This window comes from Strix aluco, chromosome 9, assembly GCF_031877795.1.
Source record: "Strix aluco isolate bStrAlu1 chromosome 9, bStrAlu1.hap1, whole genome shotgun sequence".
NCBI lineage: Eukaryota > Metazoa > Chordata > Aves > Strigiformes > Strigidae > Strix > Strix aluco.
In genome coordinates, this window is record NC_133939.1 from 4,391,135 (window position 1) to 4,418,901 (window position 27,767).

The following is a 27,767-nucleotide window of genomic DNA, read 5'->3' on the forward strand; positions in this document are numbered from 1 at the left end:
AACTACTGGTTTAGCTAATGCATGAACTTTTTAATGGGAATCTTACAGATCATGCAACCAACGACATAGATTATGGAAGAACTGGTGTAGTATTTTTCTCTTGGGGGAGATCAGCAATCTCTTACCAGAGCAAGAACATTAAGGAATTCCCGAGTGTCAAAGTGCAGCAAGGTACGAACATAAGGGTAGACCTCTTCATCCACAGATCCCTCAGTTGAATGCAGCCGGATGAGAAATTCAAAGACCTGCAATGAAAATTCAAACACAGCAGATTTCCTATGGATTTCAGAAAACAGATAGCACAAGCACATGGGAAAGCAGCATCGTTACCTGCTTTGCACTTCAGCTTTAAAGAGCCTTAGGAGTCCATGAGTGTTCTTGAATTGTTTTCTGTGGCTTGTTAGTAGGAAAAAAATTGCGCCTCCTTAGACTCACCAACCAATTTGAGATCAAGCAAAATTTAAGATCAAGCAAAAATTAAAGTTTATACTTGCAGACGGAAGAGTGTGAAATTAGGTAACTCCTTCCCCTTCCTGGCAGCTCTCCTGAGAAGCTGTGCAACTCCTCCTTACCCAGGGCACAGCTCCTCTCCTTGTCACCAGTTCCTTTGGGAAGAGCCCGCCAATCTGCCCCCTCACTTTGAGACACAAAGCTCTTTGGCGCTGCAAGGACTGACTTAGGTGATATTCAACTCTATCTCCTCCACTGACTTCCTGGTTACTGGGATTTGAGGGTGCCTTTCAAAATGAAGGCAACTTCTTTTATTCAACCACTGACAGAAGTGTCCAGGCCCACCCAGGGAACAAACAGGGGAGCAACAGCTCCAGTTGTCTCACACCCGCTCACAACAGATCTGGCTACCAGCAGAAAGAGAGCAGACTGCTGCAGACTGGCTATCACTCATGAGTATGTGTTAAGACACATACTGGGATGCCATGGAGAACCAACAGGCAATACAGTCTCCCAGCCATCCTCAGGAACTGCCACGTTCTCTCATTTACTTCTATTCCGAGTTAATTTTCCTGTCACCACAGTGGCAGTGAAGCCAGGAGGAGTTAGCAGCTTAACTTTCAGATCCACAGTCTTCCCTGTTGGTCTCCTTGAGCCTGATATCTACCTCCCACCTAGAAACTCTTCAGAAAACAAAACAAAACCCCCCAGACTGTAGCTAGAGTGGATTCAAGTGTCCAGATGGAAAGGTGTTAGTTAAACCAAGCTCTCAGGAACACTATCAGAGGTCATAAAAAGGAGAGGTTGATGGCTCCTCCCCAGAGCTACTGCTGCTGGTTGGGCTACGACTTCCCTTCAGACCTTGAGCCACAGTCTGTTGCCCTGCCAACACTAGTGTGTGCAGGGAACAACTTAATGAGGACCATGGGAGAGGGCAACAGCCTAGTGCTGCAGACTGGTTTTCACACCCTGTGAGGAAAGCCTTTGCAGTAACCCAGAGCTACTATACACATATAGCTACAAACTCTGGATTAGGAAAAAAAAAACCAAAACCAAAAACCCCCAAAAAACCCTCCACCCCACAATCAAAAAAATATCTGTTCCATTGCACTGCAAAGAGAGAGTACAAAAAAGCACTTCCTCTTACTGAAACCTTGAAACTAGAGCAAAATGCTAGAGACCCCAAAAAGAACGTTTGTGGTAAAACTGGCCAGAAACTCAGGAAAGAGTTTTATGAGCACAAAGTGATTATTACAAGCATCCCCTGCTTTAAGAAATTGTCAGAGATGACTCCAAAGGAGCTAAGTTTTGCCTTAGGCCAAGCTTCAGACACAGCTTAAAGAGAAAGAAATAGTCAGCTTGAGGGCTCTGATGGAAATAACGAATAAGGAAAGGAGATTTACTTGGCAGTGACCAAGCCAACTTTCATGACACCAAAGTATGACCTGCAGGTCTAGTCATACTTTTGGCATAAGTTCACCGTGATTTTAGCTAGGTACTCTCTCCCTACGATGAAACCATTAAGAACATGCTCACACCTATCCTGAACAAATATATAAGGCATATGCAATAATACTTGTTGCCTTGAAACAACCAGCCAATCTCTTGGGCAATCCAGATGGAAAAGGCTATTTCTGCCAATGTGAAAGCTACTATCACAGACTCAGAACAGCGTGATGAATCTGGTCAGCCAAAGATGGCCCACTGAACAGGGTGGCAAAGAACAACATGAGACGCAGCTCAGGAATCCAACCTTGTCCCAGAGGGCAGTAGGACAAGCCTGCTCTGTCACAGGGTAATAGCAGCAAGCTTTAAGGCATCAGCTGCTGTTCCTGAAGTGCCCTGGGAAGATGATTTGGATGTTAGGTCACAGTTCTTCCTGGAGGGACTAGGCAGAACAACAAAAGATGGATAGTCAGCCTGTGGTCAGCCCACAGGGTGTAAAACAAGCAGCTTCAGAGCCTATAAACATAGGTACAGACTTCTGAAGCAGCTAAGATACTGCCTTATAAGCAGAATGGCTGGACATGCTCAGGGCCAACTGTCCCAAATTAAGGATGGTCAAGATGGGTGGATGAAGAGGAATGTAGTACCAGCCTATTGCCTCCTAACCAGAGCTGGAACAGACTGAGAAAGCAGACAATCTTAACAGCCACCACAAGACTGAATAATATCAAGCCATGGGTTGCTTTATGCCTTTTCTCAAGAGAAGGAAGAAACTAGTTACCTTTTAAGTTGTCTCAAAGTGGCACTGACTATCAGAAAATGGAAATTGTCTTTCCAAACACCATCACTGTGGAATAAGCTTTCATGTTTTGGGAAAGCCTCTTCCCTTCGGTGCTGTGGGCAGGAGGCAGTAATAAGGACATCAGGGAAGGAGTTGTCAAACTTTGTTGTGCAAGGAGGCCAGAGGTATAGTATTAGAGGCAGGAAAACTCCAACGCAAACTGGAGTTTTATCAACAGCCAAACTGAGGAAGGAATATTTACTTAATGTTATCTCACTTTCTACTCCTGTCAATCCCATGTTACATGCATTTGAAAACAGGGAAGATCCTCCCGTATCTGACATGTCATAGTCAAGTTTAGAATGAAGAAACAGCTACAAAGTTCTGGTAACTTTGTGGTAAAGAATAAGGAAACAAAACCAATCAAAATTAGTTCCACTAAGAACTCAATGTTCCCACACCCCAATTTACAGCTGAAAGAAAAATATTAATTCTAAATGGTCAGATTCTGTTCAAACAACCATTTGATTTCATTCTTTAAAAACTTATTTGGTATTTACAGTGGTATATACTCATATCACAAGGATACAGCTACGAGACTGATAATAGTTTTCTATCAGAAAACCACAAAATAAGACATAAACAGCTCCTAAAAACCTCATATGGGAAAGTTTCCTTCCAAAAGGTTGCTCACCTGATTTTTAACCAAAGGTACCAGATCTTCAGGAATATCGCCCAATGGATACGCACGGCCTGCCAAGCAGCAGCTATAGAAAAGGAGGGGAAAGGTATTTTAAATACATCCTGAAATTAAACAGCTTGAGGAGAACAGTTTATTTTTTAAGTTAGTTTTCAGGATGCTCTTAAAACAAGCCAGACAAATTTATTTCATAAAACATGAGAGCAAGCATTGCAGACAGCACTGCTGTTAATACACAGTAAGCCAATGCACTGCATGAATTTGCATCCGAGGTATGCCATTCCACAGCAGAAAAGTAACCAGGAAACTCAGTATTTCTCACAAAAATCGTTACTCTTGCATTTTAGGAAGCAGGAGTAATGCAGAATCTAATGTTCACAATCTTGAATAGATTCCAGAAAGAGGAATTCACTAATTAATCACTACTGTGCAATCTCAGAATGACCTCCTGCAAATGATAGGAAACACAGTAAGCAGCAACTGAGCACAGTTATCCCAAAAGACATAGCAGAAAGGGCTAAAATAACAGCTTTTCAGGCTACAGAGTCCTTGTTCAAGGAGCACTGTGCCACACACAGGACAAAAGAACTCACTCTAACCGATTTCTAAAGATAAAGACATGGTCTTGGCTTACCAGCAGTAACTTGAGCTCTAAGTCTTCAACTTTATCCTACCTATCCACTCACATGATGTGTAACAAGAAGCCACTGTAACTTTAAGTCAGCTGTACAAAGTAGCCATTGCTATTTTATGCCAGACCTTGAAACACACTCTAAGATTATGCAGCTACAGTGAGTTAAAAATCTGGTGCCACCACTAGGCAACACCTCACACACTTTCTAAAGGACCTTACCTTATATATACAAGCAGCTTGTTGCCCATTACCACCTGCTCATCTACAAAACAAAAATTGTCACCTTTTCTTCACGAGACAACATACAGAGTTGCAATTCTTTTTCCCAGCTGTTAGCAAAACATCTCATCTGACACACATGCAGAGTTTTACACACAGTAAGTTGAGCAGCTTTACACACGGTAAATAGTACTAGAACACTTTTCTGTTCTCCAAGACCCTTATATTGGATATGTATTTCTTTTTTGCATCCCTCTGTTGAAGTGACTAGAGACAGTCAAAACATCATATATCAAAATTAGAAACCCTTAAAGGGAAAGAATTCTGTACCTGTGAGAGACTTCCCAGCATTCAGTGGAGGAGCAATGACTTTGAACAGCTTCTGTAACAAGGAGGAAGGCAGTGCTCAAGCAGCTGGAAAAGCTCAAAGCAAAGAATCTGCATGGTTTTAAAGCAGAGATCAGTGGGGCCTCTTCCCCACAGAAACTGCACTTTCTCACTATGTCTTACAATTAAAAGGTGCAGAGGACACCAAGATGTGGCAAGCTTTTCCCAGCTGGTGTTATGACATATGAAAAAACAGCCTTCATTCAGTTAGATCTAACCCTAAGCACAGGTCACACTAAAAAAAGCCATGTTCACTAGTCCCAAAAACAAGTCAGAGCACAACTGACCAGCCTTGCCTCCTGTTCCTGAAGCTTCTGCCACCAGAGACTACGCAAACCTTCAGACTACCTAGCAGGGTCACCAGAGAGCCTTTAGTCTGGGCATGTAGAATGAGGACTCATCTAAATACTTAGCTCTAGAAAGCAGAAAAAATTATCTGTACTCATACAGTTAATGCTAGGTTTCCAGAAGTCCTTTTCAAAATAATGAACACTTAAAAAGTCTCCTTCCTGAAAAAAAAGTGAAATGAGATTATAACTGCTAGAAACTGGGCAGTTTAAGATTTTCACACTCAAATGGACTCAGCTCTCTATTTCAACACTACAGAGAAAATACCAGCAGCATGCTTCCATAATGAAACATCCTAATGTTATAGCTACAGGCTTCAAGAGCAACTGGTACCCCAGGCCCATCTTCAGGATTACCAGCAGCAGCACCAACAGGGCCTTCAGTTACAGCATTACACGGAGTGCTGTGCTTACTGTTAATGGATCACGCCCAAGTGCTAAGAACAAAGCCACCATGCAAGGACTGTTTCTAGCTTTTTTTCTGAATTCTGTACCACAGGTAAGTTCACCCTTTGTTTCCATTACTGTTTAATACATATTAATATACTGCTGTGTCAGCAGAGGAAGAACAGTATGAAGGCAAAAACGCTCGCGGTGTTCATAGAACCTCTCACGCCTACACCTCCATTAATCCCATCGTGCAGAAAGTCGATGCTTTCTCAGCATGTCATGTCACATAGGCCAGGCTCACCACCAGCAACAAAGCTGTTAGCGGACAGTTTTGCAACACAATCTCTTTAAGTCATCATGTTATTCTCTTGTGTTGCTTTTGTTTTACATTTATTTTATTAACACGACAATTTCCTACAGAGCTTTGCTACCTCAGCAGGGAAATTTTTGTTCTAAAGCACAGTAATTACACATTACTTCTCTCCTTTACTGCATCTAGACAAACAAACTGCATGTATCATATGTGATTTCTCCCTTTAAATGAAAAAGAATAAGAATATATACACACTGAATGAGAAGATAATGCATTGGGTTTGAAATGCTGTTTCTCAGAGACTGTGCTGAACGCACAAATAAGAACTCACGGCACTGAGCATCTTTCCTACCTCCATAGGACTAATGAAGTCATTCATCCCACTGTTGTAGACGTAGATCATGGCATCATAGAGACGGTTTTCCCAGCATAGAAGAACTACCTGCAAGGCAAACAAAGCACAACGTATGTATAGAGCTGGCCTTAGCTCACAGTTTTCTCATTCTCCAGTCTCTCAAATACAATCTCTGTCCTTGCATTTGCATCTTCTGACAGCATGATTTAAAGCAGAATGAGAATTTCCAATTGCAGAACTAGTCTCTTGCAAGGATTTCAAATCCCCAAAGGAAGTATCCAGCCTATTGCTCATGCAGCAAACATGGAATCTAACTGTCTAGATTCTAACATTCATAACTTGTATGAGGTTAAGGAATAAAAAAAAAATCAGTTCTTCAAAACCTTTGATTGCACCAGTTCGCCTTTTGGTTGAGTTAGTGAATTGATTTCTCAAGTTCCCAAGCAGTTCTCTCCTTGGAATGCAAAGCCATGCTGTGGGAATAAAAACTGGCCAAGAAAAACAGGACTACCCAGCAGGAACACCTCCTTGCTCCACTAACTTTGTCACACAAGTGCAAGCACATGAGGAGAGCAGGCTGGCAGGCACCAAACTGACAAATGCAACTCCAGTTTTTTGAGCTCCTGAAGCCTTTGATGTTAGGCAAGGTACTCAAAACAGGAAAGACCAACTGTGAATATCAGACTAATCCTGATGGACTAGTAGTTTCCAACACATTCAGCTGCTGATGCATTAACCTATGCCAGGACACAAACTGGGAGAGCAAAACATGTTTATATGAGCATGTGTGTTACAGGATGGAAATAACCACGTTAAATAATTCCCACATTCATTGCATTTGATCCCAGGGTCACAGGGCTAAGTTCTGCTACAAATTAGTGACCAAAAGGCATGAATGGTTTGAACTACGTAAGTCTTGTCTGTTGAAAGGTGACACCTTGTTTTCCACATGCCATGCTGTGCTCAAAAGCACAAGGAGTTTGCGTCAGTGCCTAGGGGATGTCATTTATTCAGAGGAACCCAATACAGTACACAGTACAACAGCTCACCTGCTGTATGTCTAAGCTGGTGATATCCATATGCACAATGCAGGCTTCCAAATTTTCCAACCTGTTCTTGTCTTGGAAGTGAAGCAGCAAGTCTTTCATCACTTGAGCTGTGATCCCCATCAGCTTATCGCTTAAGATATATGGCTCCAAGCACTCCAGAAAGATGCCTTTAGCTACAGAATTCTCACTCATCTTATCATATATCTGGTTAAATAATAGATCCCTAGGAGGAAAGAAGTGTTTAGTTATCAAATAATCTTACTAAATTCTCCTTACTTATCTACTTTGAGGGCTCCAAATTAAATTCCGTTTTCTCTGTATTTCTCAAACTCAGGAGCTGAATGCCCTGTTACTATACTAATGCAAGTTACATGCAGCTACACAGAATAAATTGACTATGGATGTTGCAGCAAAAAAACTGCTGTTAGAGGGGAAATGATGATGACAGGAAAATCTATCAAGGCAGCTTCTTTCTTAAGGGGATGGTGTGGGGGGAAAAGTTTGAAGCAAACTTTTCTTCCTCAACACATCAATGAAAATTTAAGACACACTTTCCTTTGAGTACTGAGTACCCCGACCTTAGTATCAGTTTTTAAGCATTCCTCTAAACTGTGATGTGATATATGATATGGCAATGTTGTGATACAATTCCTCTAAACCATGTGATACAAGAGGAGGCAGCACTCGGGACTACATGGGTTGGTGGTCTGCCTTGGGAGACAGGCTTGCAAACTCAGACTTACGTGCGCTGGAGTAAGAGACAGTAATCAACTATGACAGGCACCACATCCTGCAGAAGAAACATAAAAAAAGCTGTAGGGACTGGCAAAAATCCTGCCAAATAGCACATCCTGCAGAGCACAAAATGAAGCCTGGCCAACAGAGAGCAGAATCAGTGAGTTATCTGAATCAGCTGGTAGCTGGCACAGTTACAGATTTTCCTGTACACTGGTTCATATGGAGAAAAACTCTAGTCACACCTCTGCAGAGGACAGAGGGTGTACAGGTTTTGCTCTGTCGCCTAGCTGGAACTAAGTCCTGATTTCATTAGTGCGCACAACAGAGGGAAGAGTTCAGCTGAGACACAGCAATATTTTTCAAAAATAGACAAGTATTTTTACAGCAAAGTCTGATTAAAAAAAAAAATCAGAAGATCTGTACAGGAGAATCCTCTGGAGCACCATACCTGAAAATGTTGCTCCATAACCTGGATTTTGCCTTGGTCAGGACATTTCTTCAAAGTCCGATCAGCGTAATGGAGAAGGATTTCAACCATCTGAATTACAATAAACAAGAAAATTCATTCAAATTCTACACTACAGGCCCTCCTTGGTAGCACAGACTGACTCGGGGGCTGGCAGCTCTGTAAACTCTGCTGTCCCACTTTGGGTATGAACTACCGTGGGCAGGGAAGAGGCTGCCAAGAGACAATGGCATGACAGGGCATAGAAGTGGCCCAGTGGGATACTCAAGGCCTACACTAACTTTAGCTGACCGAGAACCCGGGCAGAGAGTCTGCCAGCAAATTTGCAGGCAGATAAACACATCCTGAAGCAAAAGCTCATCTGGGCCATGTTTTTACCCAAAGCTTAAGTTACATTATCTTGAACAGCAAAACTTATTTACCTGCAAGCAAAATACACATGAAGAACAAAGTACAGTTGAATAATAATTTCAATAATTGTGTATTTTAAACATACTCTTCCCAGAAAAAGGTTCCTGTAACAAATGAACGGGATCAGTTGAAGAGTTTTTTCCATGTCCATGCACACATGCAGCAAAGTTTCCATCCTGAGAGTCAGCAAGTTACATACTGATGGACACTTGCCAACCAAAGGTCAGGAAACGCTGGAGTTACCTGCGGAAAAGGTTTCTCTCCACTGTGAGGGGACCAGAGATCTCAAGGTCTGGATGATAACGTCATGTTTCGATTTGCTAATGTTGCAGATTTTATCCCCACCTTTACCCAAAAGGTATTTCCAAGTCTCTTCTAAAATCCTGCTCACAATCTTAGCAAGAGGCACATGTACACATTCTAGAGCTAGTTGGATTAACTAACTTCTGGAGGACAGAAGCCATTCCTTCCAGGAACACAGTTAATATTACATCAGCATACATGAAAATCCAGTTAGGAAGAGATCAGTGACTCACTCTGTCTGCAATGACTGCTTTCCGCTTGTTTGTGTCCCCAGACAAGCCTAGAAAGAATGAGGGGGGAAAAAAGAAAAAAATGAAGTTTTTCTCATCTAAGCTACCAGTCGAAATATAAAAATCCCACAGTCCAGATGCTAACACCACTACCCTGGAGATGCAGAGGTCAGGATATCTAAATACACAATTTTGTGTTCTACTTTTAGCCCACTCTTCTTCTGAAGAGCTTATTCTCCCAATGTAAAGACTGTTCCAGCACAGAAATGGCAAGAACAGATCCAAATGCTGTTAACCTTGAGAGAACAATTAATGGAGGGCTGTCAAAGATTAATGGAGGGCTGTTTGCGTACATGAGGCTAATTGCTGGAGGATGCCTGGATGCAAAGAAGCTGAATTAACTGCGCTATAAGGGGAAGAAAAATTCCTAAATGCCAACTCAAAAAGACAGTAATTCTTTGAATACTGAAAAACTATCTCCTTAATCGCATTATATCCATGCATTAAAATGAGACACATCTTCACATACTAGCAGTTTCACAGGAGGAGGATCTTATCCTGAGAACTTGAGTCTCATCTGTCAAAACCATCAGAAGTTATTTGCTGAAAAGTCAGTATGTCCAGTCCAAATCAGACCATTCAAGTGGAAGTTTCTGGCATAATTAACACGTTTATCATAACAAACTAAATGCTCACAAAGCATCCTCCTTTGTAGGATGGTGCCAAAACCCAGCAGTTCTTTCAGTCAGTTGTATAGTCAGAGCTGACCTGAATGAAAGTACCTGCTTGGCAGAGCTGACAGAACATCACACTGAATATTACCTACAGGTCATGCATGACCTTCAGTAATATTTTAGCAGGCTAGATATTCAACACTGGGCTTCACCTCCTTCATGGCAAAGTGACAACAGATAGGAGTCACAACACAGACCAACTCTGATTGTCATTTGAAAACAGAAGGCTGCGAAAGGGACTATGACTCTAAAAAAAAAAAAAAATCAAACCAATCCATATAAAGGTGGTGTTTCTGTCAAACCCAAAGCAGCACATCCTACTTTCTCTTCAATTCAGTTCTCTTCCTTTTTTTAATTTTTCCTGAAAAAGTGATTTCTGTACATGCATAGGTTTAAAACCTTCTGTAGTAGTTTCAATTAAAAAAACCCACACAAACCCAAACTTACCTACTACAGCCTTTGCTTTACCTTCATAAAAAGACCAAGCTAGAGCCAGGGCATCAGTGAGACGCTCTTGTTTCAGAAGGTGGTCAACTCTCTAAAATAACAAGTAATACTGAACCTTAGCATTACAGGGAAGATGACCCCCTTGCATTTAAGATCAGCATCTCCCAGTAGTGGGATCCCTGACAGCAAGGGGGAGGAAACCTCAGAAGATCTCAACACATTGCAGTAAAGGACAGTATCTCAAAAAGATTCTCTCATATGTACGTTTTCTGCTGGACAGTTAAAAAAGAATAAGAAATGTCAGGCCGCAGTACATCGAGTCCCTGTGGGCTACATTTTAGGTTAGATGCTTGATGGATGGAGACCCACAGCATCAGTGAGTGTCTGCAATCACAAAGAATAAGTTTTTTCCATTCCCCATCCTTGCCTTGTCACTTAGAGCACAACAAAACACTCTGCCATGTTTCCAGCATATGGGTGTACTCATCCTACCCTTTATTTTCTCGTGAGCTCACACTCAACCAGGATTGAAGTAGATCACAAGTATTTTCTGCTTTAAGGAATTAGTAGTACACAAGGTTGAGCACCACTAGTCTTGGTGTGTTAGGTCAAAATGCTAAAGTGCTACTTGAGAGATTTCTGCATTTCAGCCCAGCATTCTGTACTGCAGCAAGAACTCTCAGCTTCACACTCTGATCCCCCACATACTCAATTACAACTCTTGAGTCTGTCCCCTACAATAAAGAGGCCTGCAGCACAACAGAAACCATACAGTACTTTAGAAGGAGGTTGGCTCAGAGCATGTAAGTTGTGCTTGACTTCTGAATTCCAGGAAAAACAGTACCTGAAATCATGGGTCAAAGCAAGACTTTTCATTAACAGTTTACTAAACCAAAGTCAGTAGCGAATGGCTGGAGGGAAAACTAGCAGAGGAAAGTGATCTTGGTAACTAAAAGCAGCAACTGGATAAAAGTTCAATAGAGCTGAACTGTTCATATCTTATTAAAGGTCCTGATACAACGTCATATGGAAGAGCTAATAATCATGAATGAGTACAAAAGCCATAAAGCAGGTAACAGGAAAAATGGTGAAGGTCGCTGCTTAAAGGAGAATTGTGAGACTGGAAAGAAATGACTATTGGAGTTCCTTGAGAATCAGCCTCGAAGCCCCCTTCTACACAGTGATTTGGTCAACTAACTTGGCATAAACTGAATTTACTAACAAAGTCTGCTGATGACCAGCTGTCAACATGTGATGTGAGACCCCAGACCAGAAAGACAGACACAACAGGATTGCCTCTAAAGCTGGATAATAGAAGTATGATGCAACCCAGTGGTACAAGCAACTTAAAGCAGAACTCAAAATTTGGCTATGGGGTACTGGTGAATCTCCAGAGTGCCACAAGCCACTGACATCATGTAGCCAAAGGAACAGCAAAATGAGACCCAAGGATGCATAAGGAATGACCTATCTAGTAGAGACAGTGAAAAACAGGTGACATTGTGCATGACATTTCTAAGACTCTACCCAGAGTAATACGTGCCAAAGTGTTTACTTATGTTCAAGAAACTGAGCACAAAGGAGGCGCAGAGAACAGTGACTATGAAAAAAGAAAGGAATGGGATGGCAATCTTACACGAGAATGATGAAAAAGCTTTGCTTAGCCTTGCAAAACAAAGTCTGAGAGAGAACGTGCATACACTGAATAAATATACTGCAAAGTGATGATCTAGAAAGGAAAAACTGCTAACTCAGTGAAAAGAGCAACACAGGAACAAATAGACATAAACAGATCACTAAGAACTTTAGTGTGGAAATTGACAGTGTTTCAGCTGTCAGAGAAATGATGTTCCAAAAAATCTTCTATCAACAGAAACAAAGATCTAAAATCCAATGAACTCTCTAGGCAGTCTTTGATGGATTTTATGATGTAGCTCCTGCAGTAGCTGGAGACAAAATACAGTGAACCAGATCTTCCACTTCTGTATGCTTACCTGGGAGACAGAAGGCTTACACTTACACAGTCCTCTGAAGTCACACATTGCACTAACTCTTATCTTGTTGACAGAAGCTGAAATATGGCAAGGCATTATGCCTTGCTTGGGAGAACAAGGTCTCCATTCAGCCTGCAAGTTTATAGCATCCCACCATGGAAAGCAGCATACCTATGGTGCTGGCTGTGCGTAGCAATCAGGGATCCCGACCACAATGCTCAGAACATGTTTCACAACTGCTCCCTCCCTCCTCCCAAACTATATTTGAGCAATTTGAACCTACTAAGCCATACAGTTTTCCTATCAACGTACCTCCCTCCAGCTTCTCAATGTCATGACGTGAACAGACTAGAAAACAAAAAGAGTTATTTACTTGCAGTTGCTCATGCACCCTGTGGTATCCCACAGACCCACCAGAGCATGCTGGTACAGATGAAGCTAAGTAAAGCAGCCCTCAAGCTTGGCACGGCAGGAATAAATTGGATGTTCACATTTAACAGAAGACATCCTTTACATGGCCTTACAACCCATCTGCTCCAAGATACCATCTCTCACTTCTTCCCCTGCTTCCACATGTCATCCTATAGGCCACCTCTCTTTGCCTTTTCACAGACAGAATGGGGAAATGAATAGAATATTCCTTTTATTCCATTCAACACAGTCTAGTTTTCCCTGCTGTCTTATTTTCTTCTGTTTACTCACTAGCACATTTAGGACAGAGAAATTGAAGCTTAGAACAGAGGAGGTGTCAGTAAAGTAATACTAAGTCTACCCTGAAGCAGCATGAACCAGAATACCATGAAGCTATGACAATGTCTTATTTAGCCCATACCTTGGCTAAAACCAAATTACTGCACATTTCTTTCATCCCATGACATACATGCACGAATAACCCACCCCTGATTCACATCATAAAATAAAAAATTGCCCTTCCGCAGAAGATGAGCTACCTTCAACAGTGAATGCCCCATATTTTTATTAAAAACTCCCTACATTTACCTTAGTTCCAAGGTAGAAGATCTGACCACCACAGCTGCTGATGGACTGATAACAAGCTTTCTCTCCAACCAATGCCTACAGGGAGAAAGTGACATGCAAGTAAAACTGCTTTTTGTTGATGTAAAGTTTCCCAAGAAACATATATACACGTGAACTTTAGGGACACTTTGTAGTTCAGAAATCACAAAATGAGGATTGGGAGAGACCACCACAGATTGCTGGGCAGTGATAAGTAAAAAAGCTCTGCTGCCACTCCTTCTGGCTTGTGAATGCAGCTTAAAGCACTACTAAGCTCTGGCTGCCCAGAAAACACGACAGAGTCACAAGGACCCACAAGCCATGCTGTGTGTCTATCCTCAGATGCAAAAAAAGTTATGGGAGCTTTTTCCTTACCATCTGCTTCTTCACAAATCTTCCTCAAGAGTAAATGTGTAGGAGACACAGATGGAAAGACTTTTGTTGAAGTGAGAGTTAGAAGTTTGAGTGCCAGTAACTAGTGTTCAAAAGGCTCTATATGGGCATATTTGCTAAGTGAGAAATGGAGGATCGCATCAAAATCAGAGGTTTTACCACAGTGCATGGGCAGCACTCACTTCCCACTCTGCTGTGCAGTTACACCAGCTAGAGCTCTTTGTCCTGTACTTTTCTCAGTCTGTCAGGTAGGGAAGCTTCCTGGGTCTCTTCCCACTGCTGAAAAGTGTGTCCGTAACAACACTTCAACCTGCTCAGCACAGAACCTAAGGCTGAAGCAGAAGATATTCCCTGCATCTTTCTTTAGATGCAGCAGTAGAAGAATGGGGCCTCACAGTCTCCATCCACAAACACAGCATCTCTGAAACCAGAATATCTCTTATGGGAGTAGCAACCTCATCTAAGATTTGCCTTCCAGAGTCTCTGCAGAACTAACACAGGAAAAGGTGTATTTCTGATCCTCTGAGACATGAAAAAAAAGCAAGCTTCCCATCAGAAGTTGTCCTTGACTCAACTGCTCTGGAATAGGTTGTCTTGTAATTCCTACTGAAATGCAGGGAAAGAGACTGCCTGTTTTATACCCTCCGTGTTTCAAAATGGTGTTATAGACTTCAGATCTCACCTGCCACTTACAGTCTGTGAATGAAGTAGGGGTCTTTTCTAGACTCACAATAGCATTTTAACAGGCAGCACTTATTTGGGCCCACCAGTTTTTCAAGTCACATGTCTCTGGATTTGATGGTAATCACCAGAAGTCCTCACAGGACACTGCAGAATTTCTGGAATTGAGTGAAAGGCTCTGAATAATGACATATTCTAGCAAGGAGAGCTCGTATACCACCTTAGTGCCAATCTGTAGCTATGTTCTGCGAGGTTGTGCCTGGGAATTCCAGGCCACGTGGCAGGCAGTACATAAGCTAACTTAGACTAGACTCCACCTTCTGCCTCTTTCTTCCTCAGCACGCATCTGCAGCGGAAAAAAATGACAGCAATGCTAGCAGTGTGAAGCGGATAAAGCAGTGAAAGCCAGATAAACAGCAGCTATGTAGACCTAAAGGCTGCAAAGACTCCTCACAGTGCTTCTTCCAGTCTGAATGGCCAGAATTCTGTTCCTTGGTACAAAAAGGGAACCATGACAGAGGCGTCTTTTTTATGAAATCCTGCCATCCTGCATTGTAGGCACTTCTCCTTGGGCTTCTGGAGCTGAGTCATGACTATATGCTGGGCTTGAAATTGTGTATCCAAACCACAGACCCACATGAGCCTTCTGCTAGTTGTTTGGGCCAGCAAGTCTCACAGGGCTATAGCAGAATTGAACAGGAACCATATCATCCAGCTGTGGAATTTCAGAACCCCTGGGCTAACTCTGGTGAAGCACTGGGAGGCTTGAATGCAAGGATGAAAGGCCCTTTCCTGCACACACTCTTGGCAAACTGTTTCCAAAATAGAGAAACTAGTTTTCTACTGAAAGCAATAACCTGTCCCACAACCATGGCTTTAAAAAAACTTCACAATGCTGTGGCAATACAAATACTACATCAAAGTGAGTCTGCCTCAGAAGGCACAGGTGGGTTACAGGAGCTGTCAAGAGCCACTGAAATTAACACCTACTTCAGGAACAGAACATGTCCAGACACCACCAGGGTTCAAATAAAACAAATAACAAGCATGAAAGTCAAAATAAACAGACAAATAAACAAAAGAGGAAAAAGTAGAAAACATAATGCCTGAAGTGTTGCAACCTCCACTAGTATGGATGGTTTTGGTTTTTCACTTCGAACAAGAAAGAAGTATAGTACCTACAAGCGTAGGCAATATGTTTCATCCTCTCTACCCCTGCATGACAATCCATGAGACAAGGGCAGGGAATGCAGGTACTGGCACTGCTACAGCAGAGTATTTGTGGCATACGAAGTAGAAATGCCTGTAGGAATCCTTGAAGAATAAAGCACATCAGCTTTTTTCCCCTCTACAGAGTATTACAAAGCTTGGTAACTTAAGAGCAGTTCATAAAAACATCAATGCACAGAAAGAAACATGAACTGTCTGTTAGGTGGCCACATCAATGCTGTGTATGATTTCTGAAATGCTTCAAAAAGGCTTTTTTCCCCAAGCTCTAGGCTTCCACTTAGGGCATATCTGAAACAGAGTTAGCTAACACAAGCAGGTTATTAGTGCCTACCAGGGCTTCACTGACGTTGCCTCCTGTAGCCAGCGATTTGAAGTGGCTGCTGTTGTAGACTAGCTGCACTTCTGAGATCTCTATGGTCTCCAGCTCCTCCTGTGTCTGACGATCTATAACATGCAGCTTCTCCACACTGTCCAGAAGCACTGCTGTCCGTGAGTTTATCCACTGAGAAAACAACAAATTGCAGATTTCAGCCACGCATACACAATTAGACGCCAACTATAAAGGCTTTGGCCATATCCCTGAGTATCAATACTGGAAGTTCTAGGATGGCTAGTAGCTTTGTCACTATACACGGTCCTTCACCACAGCACACATGCATAACCCCAAAGGGAAAGATAAGGAGGCTCCTTCTGAAGTATCATCTTTAACACTGAGAAAAATTACAAGGAACCTTCTTCACAGAAAACACCTGTAGACAAATGGCAATCCACCAGAGTTCTTATCCCCTTGGTGCACTATTTAGGCTCTGGCACACTTTCTACCCAAAGGTCTCAAAACCAAGACTACTACAACACTTGTTCTCACATCCCTTAGGAGGTAAATATGGCATCAGGAGGCATTAAAGGAGAAATAGTACATCTAAACTTAACTCAAAGCCTGACATTAACATTCTGCTTTTATGTTTTTTCACTGCTTTCACAATATTTATTTTTTTTAAACAGCCAAACTTCAAATTCCAATCTATGTGGATGTCCATCTTGGCATTTTGTTTTACTCGCTGTATTCTGTAAACGTGTTTTAGAGTTGAACAATTTTTTTTTTTGTTGAAAGCATCAAATAATTACAGTACTTTAGAAAACACTCATATATGGAAACACTAGAATTTTACTGAGCCAATTACAAGCTTGCATTCTTTTTAGTGATAATACAGAATAAAAATCTTTCTTGCCAGATTCTCTCTGGCTCTTGAAAATATTTCCTCAACAAGGCTACCCCTCCTTCCAAAGAAAGGGCAGTATTGTTGCCTCCATACTACTAATTTTTTATCTTTTAGCTACCACTTGCTATTTCATTTGCGCTGGTTCTCTACCAAGTCCCAAGTTTAAGGACATCTTTGGTTAGTTAGTCCCAGATAAACACAGCCACTTCCTAGGCTACATTTGTAAAGTCAATGGTATAGAACTAAAGACTATTGAGATACATTTACAAGAAAACTAGTGCAAAAAAAAAAAAAATTAACCATCCTGTAGTATTGAGACTTACAGTAAAGTTGATGAGGTCATAGTGTAGATGAAGCTGCCTCTGCTTAGTGACATGTATTGCACCAGTATCATCTCTCTTTACCTAAAAGAGAAATCAAACAAGGCTGACTCAAACTCAAAGACTTTCTTCAGCGCAGCCTCTCTGTTCCCAAAGGGCATCACACCAACTCCAGGAGTCTGGAGCTCCCCTCAGACAAGCACACTGAGAGTGTGCAGTAGCAGCACACACGCTTCTCAAACGGAGCATAATGTCTCACTTTCAAAAACACTCATGTAAGTGAGGAAACAGAAGGCTCTGAGCAGGGGGCAGTAAAAATATATGTCCTCTGCTGGATCAACTTTAAATCATTTATTTGTACTACACGAGTTGTATGTTATAAACAATTTGGCACTACATGTGTTCAAGGGCTTGTTCCCCCCTGCCCCACCTCACATATTATATAAGGCAATTCAGTTTCTAAAAGGGGTGCAAACGCCAGCACTTGTACAGAGAGCACCGAAGCAGGACTGATTCTCATTCACTGTCTCTCAAGGGGCTCAGTCCCACTGGAATACTGAACTGAAGGGAGATGTTGCATGACGACTCCCAGTCAAAGGTTCTCATGTCATGCAGGAAATACTGTGCTTTCTGCTCGTAAAAGTCAGAACTACAGAACACTAATGTGAAACTGGCTTTAATTAATCATCATTTAAAAAAGCATTCTGTGAAGAAAAATAAGGGTTTTTTACATTTTGACAATTTGAAGTACAGCAAGAGAGACCTGAGTTCAGGTTACATGGCTGTTCAGTAACCTGTAAGCAGAGGAGCACCACTGGCCATAGCCAAGCTGGGTATCCGTGCAGAGGCTCGTGCTATTGCACGCACAGACATCTCCAGCAAGACAAGCTTAAACATACACCCTTTTCTTTCTCTCCAAGTTTACCAAGAGAGAAGATAAAGGGGAAAGAGGATTCAATCTAGACAGCACAATGTATGGGTGCTTGAGCAAAGCTTAAAGTCCAAGATAAAACCAGAGCTGGGAAAGAAACTTAGCACTCCAAAGCCAAAATGCCAGATTTTCTGGAGCCTAGATACTGCTCTCATACTGAAATCAGACATGAAATCATCTTCAAACAACGTATCTGCATGTGAAACTTCTGTGGATCTAAAAAGGATGAGCAGCATGCCCTAAAGTCACGTGCCAGCAGGACCTGAAAGCTCTTATCTCTTAGTGGTTTAGACAAGTTTTTTCTAGACTCATATTTTAAAGCAAAAAATAAAATGGTATCTCAAATTCATGTGATCTCCCTGAAAACAATCCACATTCTACTACCTCCACTAGAAATGAGATAAGCTGCAAATCAACGTTTCTGGAATGCATAAAGCTCATGCCTCCAGATTGTCCCCACAGGCTCTTTAGGAAGGACAGGCAGGGGAGATGAGGAGGGGGGGGTCACCCTCTATGTCAGTGCCCAGCTGGAGTGCAGGGAGCTCTGCCTGGGGATGGGTGAGGAGCCGACCGAGAGCTTATGGGTCAGGATTAAAGGAAGGGCAGGGACAGGAGATGTTGTAGTGGGGGTTTGCTACGGGCCACCTGATCAGGAAGACTGAGCGGATGAGGCCTTCTATAGACAGATAGGAGAAGCCTCACGTTCACAAGCCCGGGTCCTCATGGGGGACTTCAACCACCCCAGTGTCTGTTGGAGGGACAACACAGCAGCACGTATGCAATCCAGGAGGCTCCTGGAATGCAATTGATGATAATTTCTGTCTCCAAGTGATAGAGGAGCCAACGGGGAGAGGTGCTATGCTGGACCTTGTTCTCAGCAACAAGGAGGGGCTGGTGGGGAATGTGAAGCTCAAGGGCAGCCTTGGCTGCAGTGACCATGAAATGGTAGAGCTGAAGATCCTCAGGGCAGCGAGCAGGGCACACAGCAAGCTCGCTACCCTGCACTTCAGGAGAGCAGCCTTTGACCTCTTCAGGGATCTGCTTGGCAGAGTAACAAGGGATAAAGCCCTGGAGGGAAAAGGGGCCCAAGAAAGCTGGGTAATAGTCAAGGATCACCTTCTCCAAGCTCAGGAGCGGTGCATCCCAACAAAGAGGAAGTCAGGTAAGAACACCAGGAGGCTGCGTGGATGAACAAGGAGCTCGTGGACAAGCTCAAACACAAAAAGGAAGCCTACAGAGGGTGGAAGCAAGGACAGAGAGCCTGGGAGGAATACAGAGAAATTGTCTCAGCAGCCAGGGATCAGCTTAGGAAGGTCAAAGCCCTGACAGAATTAAATCTCGCCAGGGCACCAAGAAAAGCTTCTATAGGTACGTTGGTGATAAAAGAGACTAGGGAAAATGTGGGCCCTTTCTGGAAGGAAACAGGAGACTTCGTTACCCGGGATATGGAGAAGGCTGAGGTCCTGCACCTGGCTTGGGGCAATCCCAAGCACAAACCCAGGCTGGGCGAGGAGTGGATGGAGAACAGCCCCGAGGAGATGGACTTGGGGGTATTAGAGGATTGAAAACTGACTGTGAGCCAGCAATGTGTGCTCACAGCCCAGAAAGCCAACCGTGTGCTGGGCTGCATCAAGAGCAGTGTGGCCAGCATGGCGAGGAGGGGGATTCTCCCCTTCTACTCTGCCCTCCTGAGACCCCCTGCAGTGCTGTGTCCAGCTCTGGGGGCACCAACATCAGAAGGACACGGACCTGCTCGAGCGGGGCCAGAGGAGGCCACGAAGATGATCAGGGGCTGGAGCACCTCCCCTGTGAGGACAGGCTGAGAGAGTTGGGGGTGTTCAGCTGGAGAAGAGAAGGCTCCAGGGAGACCTTACAGAGGCCTTCCAGTACTGAAAGGGGCTACAGGAAAGCAGGGAGGGACTCTTGATCAGGGGGTATAGAGATAGAACGAGGAGTAACAGTTTTAAACTGAGAGTAGATTTAGATTAGTTCTAAGGAAGAAACTCTTTACTGTGAGGGTGGTGAGGCCCTGGCACAGGTTGCCCAGAGAAGCTGTGGCTGCCCCCTCCCTGGAAGGGTTCAAGGCCAGGTTGGACGAGGCTTTGGGCAACCTGGGCTAGTGGAAGGTGTCCCTGCCCGTGGCAGGGGGGTTGGGACTAGAAGATCTTTAAGGTCCCTTCCAGCTCACAAATCATTCTGTGATTCTCAGGGAAGGGCACCACTGATTGCTGAAGAGCAGTGACCAACAGGTTTGTTTTCCCAAGCTGGTTGCAAGCTGCAGACATCCCCAGCAGGTACAGATATCATACTGTCACTGAGACAGAGGCACAGTCAGCTGAATATGTTGAATAAGATGTAACTATCTGAAAAGCAGCATAAAACATCCAAGGCTTACCAGAAGAAAATGAACGACATCTCCTCGACAAAATGCAAGCATGGGGTTCACAGAGTTCTGTATGGCCACAAAGTGCCACGCCAGAAGAGGGACACTAGAAGGGTCCATCTGTTAGACAAAAAACACAGTCAGCATTTAGGGTACACACGGCAGAACCTCAATCCCAGGGCACAGGCTGTTCATCAGCTGCTACTCACTGACTTTGCCATGTACACACACAGGCTGTAAAGCAATTTCCTGGTGTACCGACAGCTGAGCAGTAGCTTGTGCTCTTTGGTCCAGCCACACGGTTTAGGGGCAATGTGTGTCTCTTGGGAAAGTGGACAGCCACTCAGAACAAAACCTGTGTCCTGGCTGCTTAATGTAGATCCAATCTCATACGTATTAATGGACTAAGGCAAGCGGCATCTTGCTAGCCACCTTGTCTCCATTCTCCCCATCTAACATATCCCACATCTTCCCCCCCGCTGCTTTTTCAAGAATTATACCAGAGACTAATGAAAGCAAATAATTAAGAGTTTAGAGGACTGTTTAGTCCTCTAATTCCACTTTTTTCTCTGTCCCTGCAATTAAGGGCTCTATGGTACGGTTCTTATGTAAAGCAATGGCCCCAGTCCAAGGTGACTGTAGCCATAATGAGGTCAACATCCCATCTGTGGGTGCATCCAGGCTGCACCAGGGAAGACAAAGCTGAGGGGCTCCAGCGTTCCTCCCTTCCTATTTACTGAAGAAATTCAGCATCTTCACACAGGTAGAGCTGAAAGGAGCCTTTCTGCCTCCTCTCTGCCCACATCAGACCAACAGATTATCGCTGCAGTTCCACAATGCAGAGTTTACTGTGTCCTGATAACGTAGCGATACGAAACACCTGGTCCTAATCTCATCCCCTTCACTCTAGGAACTGTTTGTAGCCATAAACCAAAAAGCAACTGTTTGGCTTCATTACTCACACGACCGTAAGGAAAGGTCATCCACACTTTCAGAGATGGCTTCAGGCCAATAACCAGTATCTTCAAGAAAAACAGAAAGGTAAAATAAATTGTTTGAGTATATACCAGAAAACTTCTCCTTTGTGATTTCTCACACAAAAGCAAGCAGCAAGTTACCTTTGTTAAGGAGGCCATGGCCAGCAGTGAATACTGGGTGATAGGATGGTCTCTCAGCTCAACTTTTGCATGTAATGGTTCAATACAGCAAACTTCCCCCTTTGAGCCACTGAAGAGACATCGAGATTCACACGTTCTCACTCCCATAACCCTCCTGCAAAGAAGAGAAGTCAGCTTGGTGGCCAGCTATCAAGAAGAGATCAGCCCAACAATCTCATGAAATCTCAAGAGTGATCCTTCATAAATATTATTTTTTTAAGAAGTCCTTTACACAGCTCCAGGGATCACTTTTAGTGTGCCACTGGAAGCAGTCCCATACAGCTGCTCAGATACAGACAAGAATTCCTTAAGATCTTATTTAACAGTAAAGTTTTGGAAATTTCTGGACATGATGAGACTTCCTAGACTGTCAAGCCTTCCTCCTTGTCCCTCCTCCTCTTGAAGAGGCCAAGAGAAAAACGAGCAGTTACTGAGGGCAGCTCTCGCTAATGAAACAAAGAAAAGCAAGAGGCAGCACTTTTATGACAACTACCAAGAGCCCAGAAGGAATGCCAAGATTCTGGACAATACACTGATACCTTAATAACTTAGGCTATTCTTTGACTATTACACTGTCAGATAGCATCTTGCTTCAGCTGTGAAATTACACCGCAGCCCTAAATTATACTTTCAACATTCAGACAGTTGCTTCATTGGTTCCAATGGGGTTTTTTAGGTTTTAGAAACTATGACCCAACAGTAGTTTCTTGTACTTTCTATGGGTACTTAAAGTTGTCTTACTTAAATGACAGTTCAAATACGGAGCCTCCGCTGTCATTGCAAATTGCAAGCGTCGGGTCATCTGTAAACTGAGCAGATAATTAGATTAAAAGCGGCACTAAGAAATAAACCACAAAAAAAAAAAGGTAGAAAAATCTATGCTATGGCATTATTAACAGTATACAAAAGTACAAGCATTGTACTTACCAGGAAAAACACCTTTAACATACAGCATTGAGACAATTACTGGCTTTTTTGTGTGTAAAAAAAGCGCAAGGCTTTGTGTTTCATCTTCACCCCTCCAGCAAGTCCTGTTGCTAGATTTTGTTACGAAAGTCCCATTACTTTCTACTGCAGCTCAGCACTACAGCATACCAAAACCTGTCCAGCCTCGAGCCCATGAGTTGGTGCCAGAGCTGGTGAATAGGCTGCAGTCACAAACAGACCAAAATCAGAAACATCCAGAACTCCTAATGATATCAAATAATCAAGATAAGAAAGGGTCACAGCCACAGCTGAGGCTCCCTTCTGGAGGACTTTGCAACCCAGCATCTAGCAGCACAAGCATCTAGGCAGTGCAGCAGTGTCTGAGTACTCTTCAATGCTGGGACTGCCAGCGGGTCACGAGCTAGAGAAGGGGACAACTAGGAGGAGAGGACCTGGCACAGGGGCACAGATGGAAGCGTGGAAGATGTAGCAGTAAGAGGGCACCTTCACGCCCACAAAACATTTTTGGTTAGCCAGGTCAGACGAACCAGCACACGAGAACCTGTCCTTGAGCGACGTGCCCCACGAAACCCGCTACACTAATTCCATGTGTGACACTGTACGGGTCTGGGATGTCTCAGCAAAATTCAGGAAAGAAGAGAGAAAAGTTTGGGTGATGCGCCAAAGTCACTGCTCTGACCAGGCTGCCAAGGAGCATTATGCTCTGGTAGGAGAGGTCCACATAAAACAAAGCCATGCACAAAATCAGATACGAGTTTCTGTGTGAGACAACAACACTATGTTGAACAAGAAACCACAGATGATTTCTCTTTCAACCCAAACATTCTTAATAAATTATCTGAAAAACTGCTGACAGAAGCTTCTTTCTACACTTCAGACTCTTGTTTAAAGTTGTCAAGTCATGTATTCAGTTCAAACCACTGCAAGTTTTAGAGAAATGAATTCTAGCAACTAATTCTTCATAGATTTTGACATCAGAGAAAGGAGTTATAACAGACAACAACTGTTGTTTGTTATAGTACAACTCACAGCTATTATTTCAGCTCTCAAAATACTCAGTTTCTTTTTTAAATAGAATTTCTGCTCATTTTTCTCATCTCTGGATACTGTTACCATATAGCTCCCAGATAGCTGCTCTCATCTGTAAATCTAAAAAGTACTACACAAAAAAGTCAACACATCAGACCGGACACAAGTGTCCGCGCAAGACAAGAAAATAGAAAGAAAAAAAATAGTAGTATACAAGGAGTACATGTAGTGTTTGTTACCTTGATGTGCAAAATGGCTGTTCCTGGTGGGTGGGCATCTGTTATCGATCGTAGCAGCTTCCCACTGGCCAGATCCCACATTGTGATCTGCAAGCAGATTGTTCTCAGTACACACGTTTACTGCCAAGGGGTTCTCTCCATCACCTTGTGCGTCTGTACATCAATAAAATTCTATATTCCCAATATCATCCTGGGTTAGTAGGGTCTTCATATCAAAGAAAAGTGGTCTGAAATCTGTTCCCACCCTGTTTTTACAAGCAGTTTACTGTTCTGCTTGTACTTTTGTTGACATTAGAGTTATGTTCACAACTGTGAATCACATCCTTTTGGCAAGCTCTCACCACCTGCCCAAACTCACTCACCTCACAGCTATCTGCCTGATAACACAATTAAAGAATGCAAGATAACTGTGCTACCACACAACACTGTTCAAAGTGGCATTTCTCTCTCACACGATCAGTGAACAGTTGAATAATCTCTGCTAGCACCCGTCAGCAAAACTCAAGCATCTCCCACAGCTACCCTGAACCTTGTCACTCGTGTCTCTCTGTGTTTGCTCAGCATGACAGGTCAGGTAGGAGTATACAGCTTGGCTTGAGCTTGGATATTAAATTCAGGCAATTCCTCAACTAAGTCATAAACTGCATAACTCAGGGATATTTAGCCCAGAAGAGCTGAGATTACAATTTAAATCAAACTTTTTATTGGAAATACTATTTTATATGGTTCCATAAATCTTTATCAAAGCTTTGTAGACCGGATGATTTCAGAACTGCTGCTCCAAACTATTTCATCTCAGTGACATTTAAAACTGGCCACTGCTCTGCATGGATCAAATCTGTATTTCCACACGGTCTGGAGCAGTCTGTCATCTAGCCCACAGGCATTGAAGTGTGTTTTAATCTAGAATTAAGGTGAAAGCCAAAGGAACAAAATGAAATGAAACTAAAAAGAAAAAAAAGAAGCCTTCTTTGTATTTCATGGACCTCTACATTTTGCCAGATTAACTTCTATCCATTTTGGTTTAGGTTTAGCCTTACAACTTTTGTTCAGGAATTGCTTTCTCTCTTTAGGTTCAGAGAAGGGCATAAAACTACAACAGCAAACTCAGACCCTTTTTCCCCCTGCATTCAAAAGCTATGCTGCTTCCATCATACAACAGAAGGTATTAGTAAAACTGAACTTTGGGGCTGGATATGAGTTTCAAGAATTTCAAGTCATCACCACAGTAAAAACTAGCTTTAATTACAAAGCATAGATTTCACAAAGTGACCTAAAAAGACTAAACTGGTTGTCCTGATGCGCCATTGCACATTTCAGTTTATAAGGAACAAGACTTATGTCACAATGAGCCACAATTAATTGAATCCTTCACTATATTCTGTATTACCCATTTCTTCCACAGAAACCTACCCCAAACAATCTGAGTTAGCTCACTTGGATGCAGGAACTGGCTGGCCAAAAAACCTCCAAGCAGCTCAAGGCAGGCACACTGCTTCTCAGCCCAAAACCAACTACAAACAGCTACATATTGAGTGTGCTTGGCTTGGAGCTATTGTCACCTCTGGATAGCGTCTGCAGGAGGGCAGAGCACTGGACCGTCTCACCCGATGGGAATTACCTGTCCTTTCGCAAAGCCACACAGGAGCCTCGAACAGTCATTGTTGATACTGAGAGCAGAGATAGCCCCATACTGGGCCCCAACAGCAGTGCTGCCCAGACACAGCCGAAGAGCCTGGTTTTGATCTAGAGCAGAACAATTAGTAAGAAATTAGAGAGAAAGAAAGAGCAATGATTAAAATTAACATCATGCAATTATTTATGTAGACAATTCACTTGGGGTACATTAATGATTCACAGGCTTGCAGTTAAGTTCTTAAAAAAGAGTTTACAAGATGAAGGCACATATTAGTACAGAGGTAGTGGGACACTTGCAGGGAAATACAAAAATTATTTTCAAAAGTACAAAAGAGGTACAGGGAATATGGAAATGCAGAGGTATTACAAACTGAAGAAGAAACTACTTAGAAAAGTCAAAGCAATATCTAGCTTTCCTTTTGCTATTCTGCAATGGTTGTAGCAAGGAAGATGACAGAAAATTAATTCTATCTTCTGAGCCTTATGTATATGCCAATTTGAACATCCCCAATACAAGCTTTTGGTAAGTGCCATTTTACGTAACTTCTATTCTTCAGTTTTGTTGGTAAAGGTCAGAAGCTGGAGGAATAATGAACTTGTGTCTCCAGGCTGCACAGGTAAAATGCTTGATGAGTTCTACTGCACACAGCTCTTACTTCATAAGGAAACAGCAATGACCACCACACTGTGACAGAACTTCCCTTCCTGAGACACAGGCTACTGCAAAGGAGGTGCTAATGCCTGCACAGCCTCCTAGGGACGGCACTGCTGCATGGCTGTGCCCTGTTTGCCCCCTGCAGACAACAAACAGCAGGCACTTCTGTCTGCGCCAAGTTCTTGTCTGCTTCCACAAGTGACTAAAAATTGCTTTATGAGATGTTGCACTTCAGGCATTATGAATGATAACCTTCTGCCTGTCTTTGGTGCATTGCCCTTAAAAGCTAAGAAAATAAATGTTCTGGATCTGCTTTTTCCACCTCTGTCTGGTTTTGTCCTGCAAAATTTTGAGTGGGGGAGGAAGCAAAAAGATGCTTTGTGAGGATTGTTGGAATGAAGACTAGAGATTTGAAATGCATCAGAAGCACCAGAAAACACTGCATGCAGGACTACACCTTGAGCAAGGAAGGGAAAAGACAGGATCCAGGGAGCAGACAGCAGCTGAGCACCAGAAACACCCTGGAAGAGCTGCCCAAGGCATGGGACGCATTTCTCCAAGTTGCAGCACTGCTAGCAATGTGCTAGATGTGAAACAGAGCATGGACATCTCCCCCATTTCTTCCCCCATACAAAGGGATGCATTCATCAATCTGCACAGACAGATTGATGGCTGAGCACACACAGAGTGGGAGTCACCTTTCCAAATTGTACCAGTATGAAGAGGCATTAGTGAGAGGACTGAAACGCTGGCAAGAAGAGTACCTGAACTCACGGATTACTCTAAAGCACTGTTTAGGGTGAGCAGAAAGAGGCTAGGGCCAAGTTCAAATACTTTTTCCACTCTATTCCTTGTTTTCCTGCATCTGCGTCAATAAACTCATCTGCTCTTGTGCCCCCCAAAAAATTCCTTTTCCTGCAAAATCTGGACAGTGGGATGGAGAGGGTGTTACAAACACCACTTGTTCTGCACACCAAATGAGACAGAGCCTAGGAGAGACAGAAAGGCTGTGCTCTGTCTTGCAAATGCACAAGCAAGGCTCAGATATTACAGAAAACTGTCAGTTTTGATCTAAAACATGGCAACAATAATGGTCAATAGGACACCATATGTTATGGGTGCTCAGAGACATCAGGATTCTTGTGAATGTTGAAGAACTCTGCTCTTGAAATGTGTGAGAGGAAAAGAGAAAGGTGCCTTGGGTTGACCATATCATCTCTTCATCAGGTGTCAAGCAGCCCAGGCAGTTCTGGGAAAAGCTACCTGTTCTTCATGGACTTCTGCTCTGCTGTGCCTGCCAGCACAACACCTGATGCTGCACGGAGCATCTTTTTCTACAGTCTGACTTATGCCAAATACAGAACAGGGGAGTTGCACTTTCTAAAGAGAATTGACATTTGCTTGTTAACACTTAAAAACATTTTATAAAGATACTGCTACTACTGTAAGAGATGTTCAGTTAAACTATAGGTAGATGAAGATTATTTTTCACTGTTAAATAATCAGAAACTGTGCAAAACACTACTTTTCAT

At 43.0% G+C, this 27,767-nt stretch overlaps 1 protein-coding gene across 4 annotated transcripts in view; it reads right to left on the bottom strand.

The window, feature by feature from the left end:
* VPS8 (VPS8 subunit of CORVET complex) overlaps positions 1-27,767 on the bottom strand; it is an 86,165-nt gene that overhangs the window by 44,242 nt on the left and 14,156 nt on the right. For 2 of the 4 annotated variants that reach the window (XM_074833481.1, XM_074833479.1), the window contains exons 7-26: positions 25,564-25,688; positions 23,943-24,029; positions 22,468-22,535; positions 21,688-21,841; positions 21,532-21,591; positions 20,582-20,689; positions 17,259-17,339; positions 16,047-16,217; positions 13,394-13,468; positions 12,707-12,742; positions 10,401-10,491; positions 9,223-9,269; positions 8,258-8,347; positions 7,815-7,861; positions 7,072-7,294; positions 6,020-6,109; positions 4,561-4,612; positions 4,231-4,273; positions 3,372-3,444; positions 126-245 (exon numbers count right to left, since the gene is read on the bottom strand). In XM_074833481.1, coding sequence (XP_074689582.1) covers positions 126-245; positions 3,372-3,444; positions 4,231-4,273; positions 4,561-4,612; positions 6,020-6,109; positions 7,072-7,294; positions 7,815-7,861; positions 8,258-8,347; positions 9,223-9,269; positions 10,401-10,491; positions 12,707-12,742; positions 13,394-13,468; positions 16,047-16,217; positions 17,259-17,339; positions 20,582-20,689; positions 21,532-21,591; positions 21,688-21,841; positions 22,468-22,535; positions 23,943-24,029; positions 25,564-25,688 — 1,841 coding nt within the window. Of the gene's footprint in view, positions 1-125; positions 246-3,371; positions 3,445-4,230; positions 4,274-4,560; positions 4,613-6,019; positions 6,110-7,071; positions 7,295-7,814; positions 7,862-8,257; positions 8,348-8,697; positions 9,190-9,222; positions 9,270-10,400; positions 10,492-12,706; positions 12,743-13,393; positions 13,469-16,046; positions 16,218-17,258; positions 17,340-20,581; positions 20,690-21,531; positions 21,592-21,687; positions 21,842-22,467; positions 22,536-23,942; positions 24,030-25,563; positions 25,689-27,767 lie in introns of those variants that run through there. The other 2 variants (XM_074833480.1, XM_074833483.1) reach the window with 2 other exon arrangements.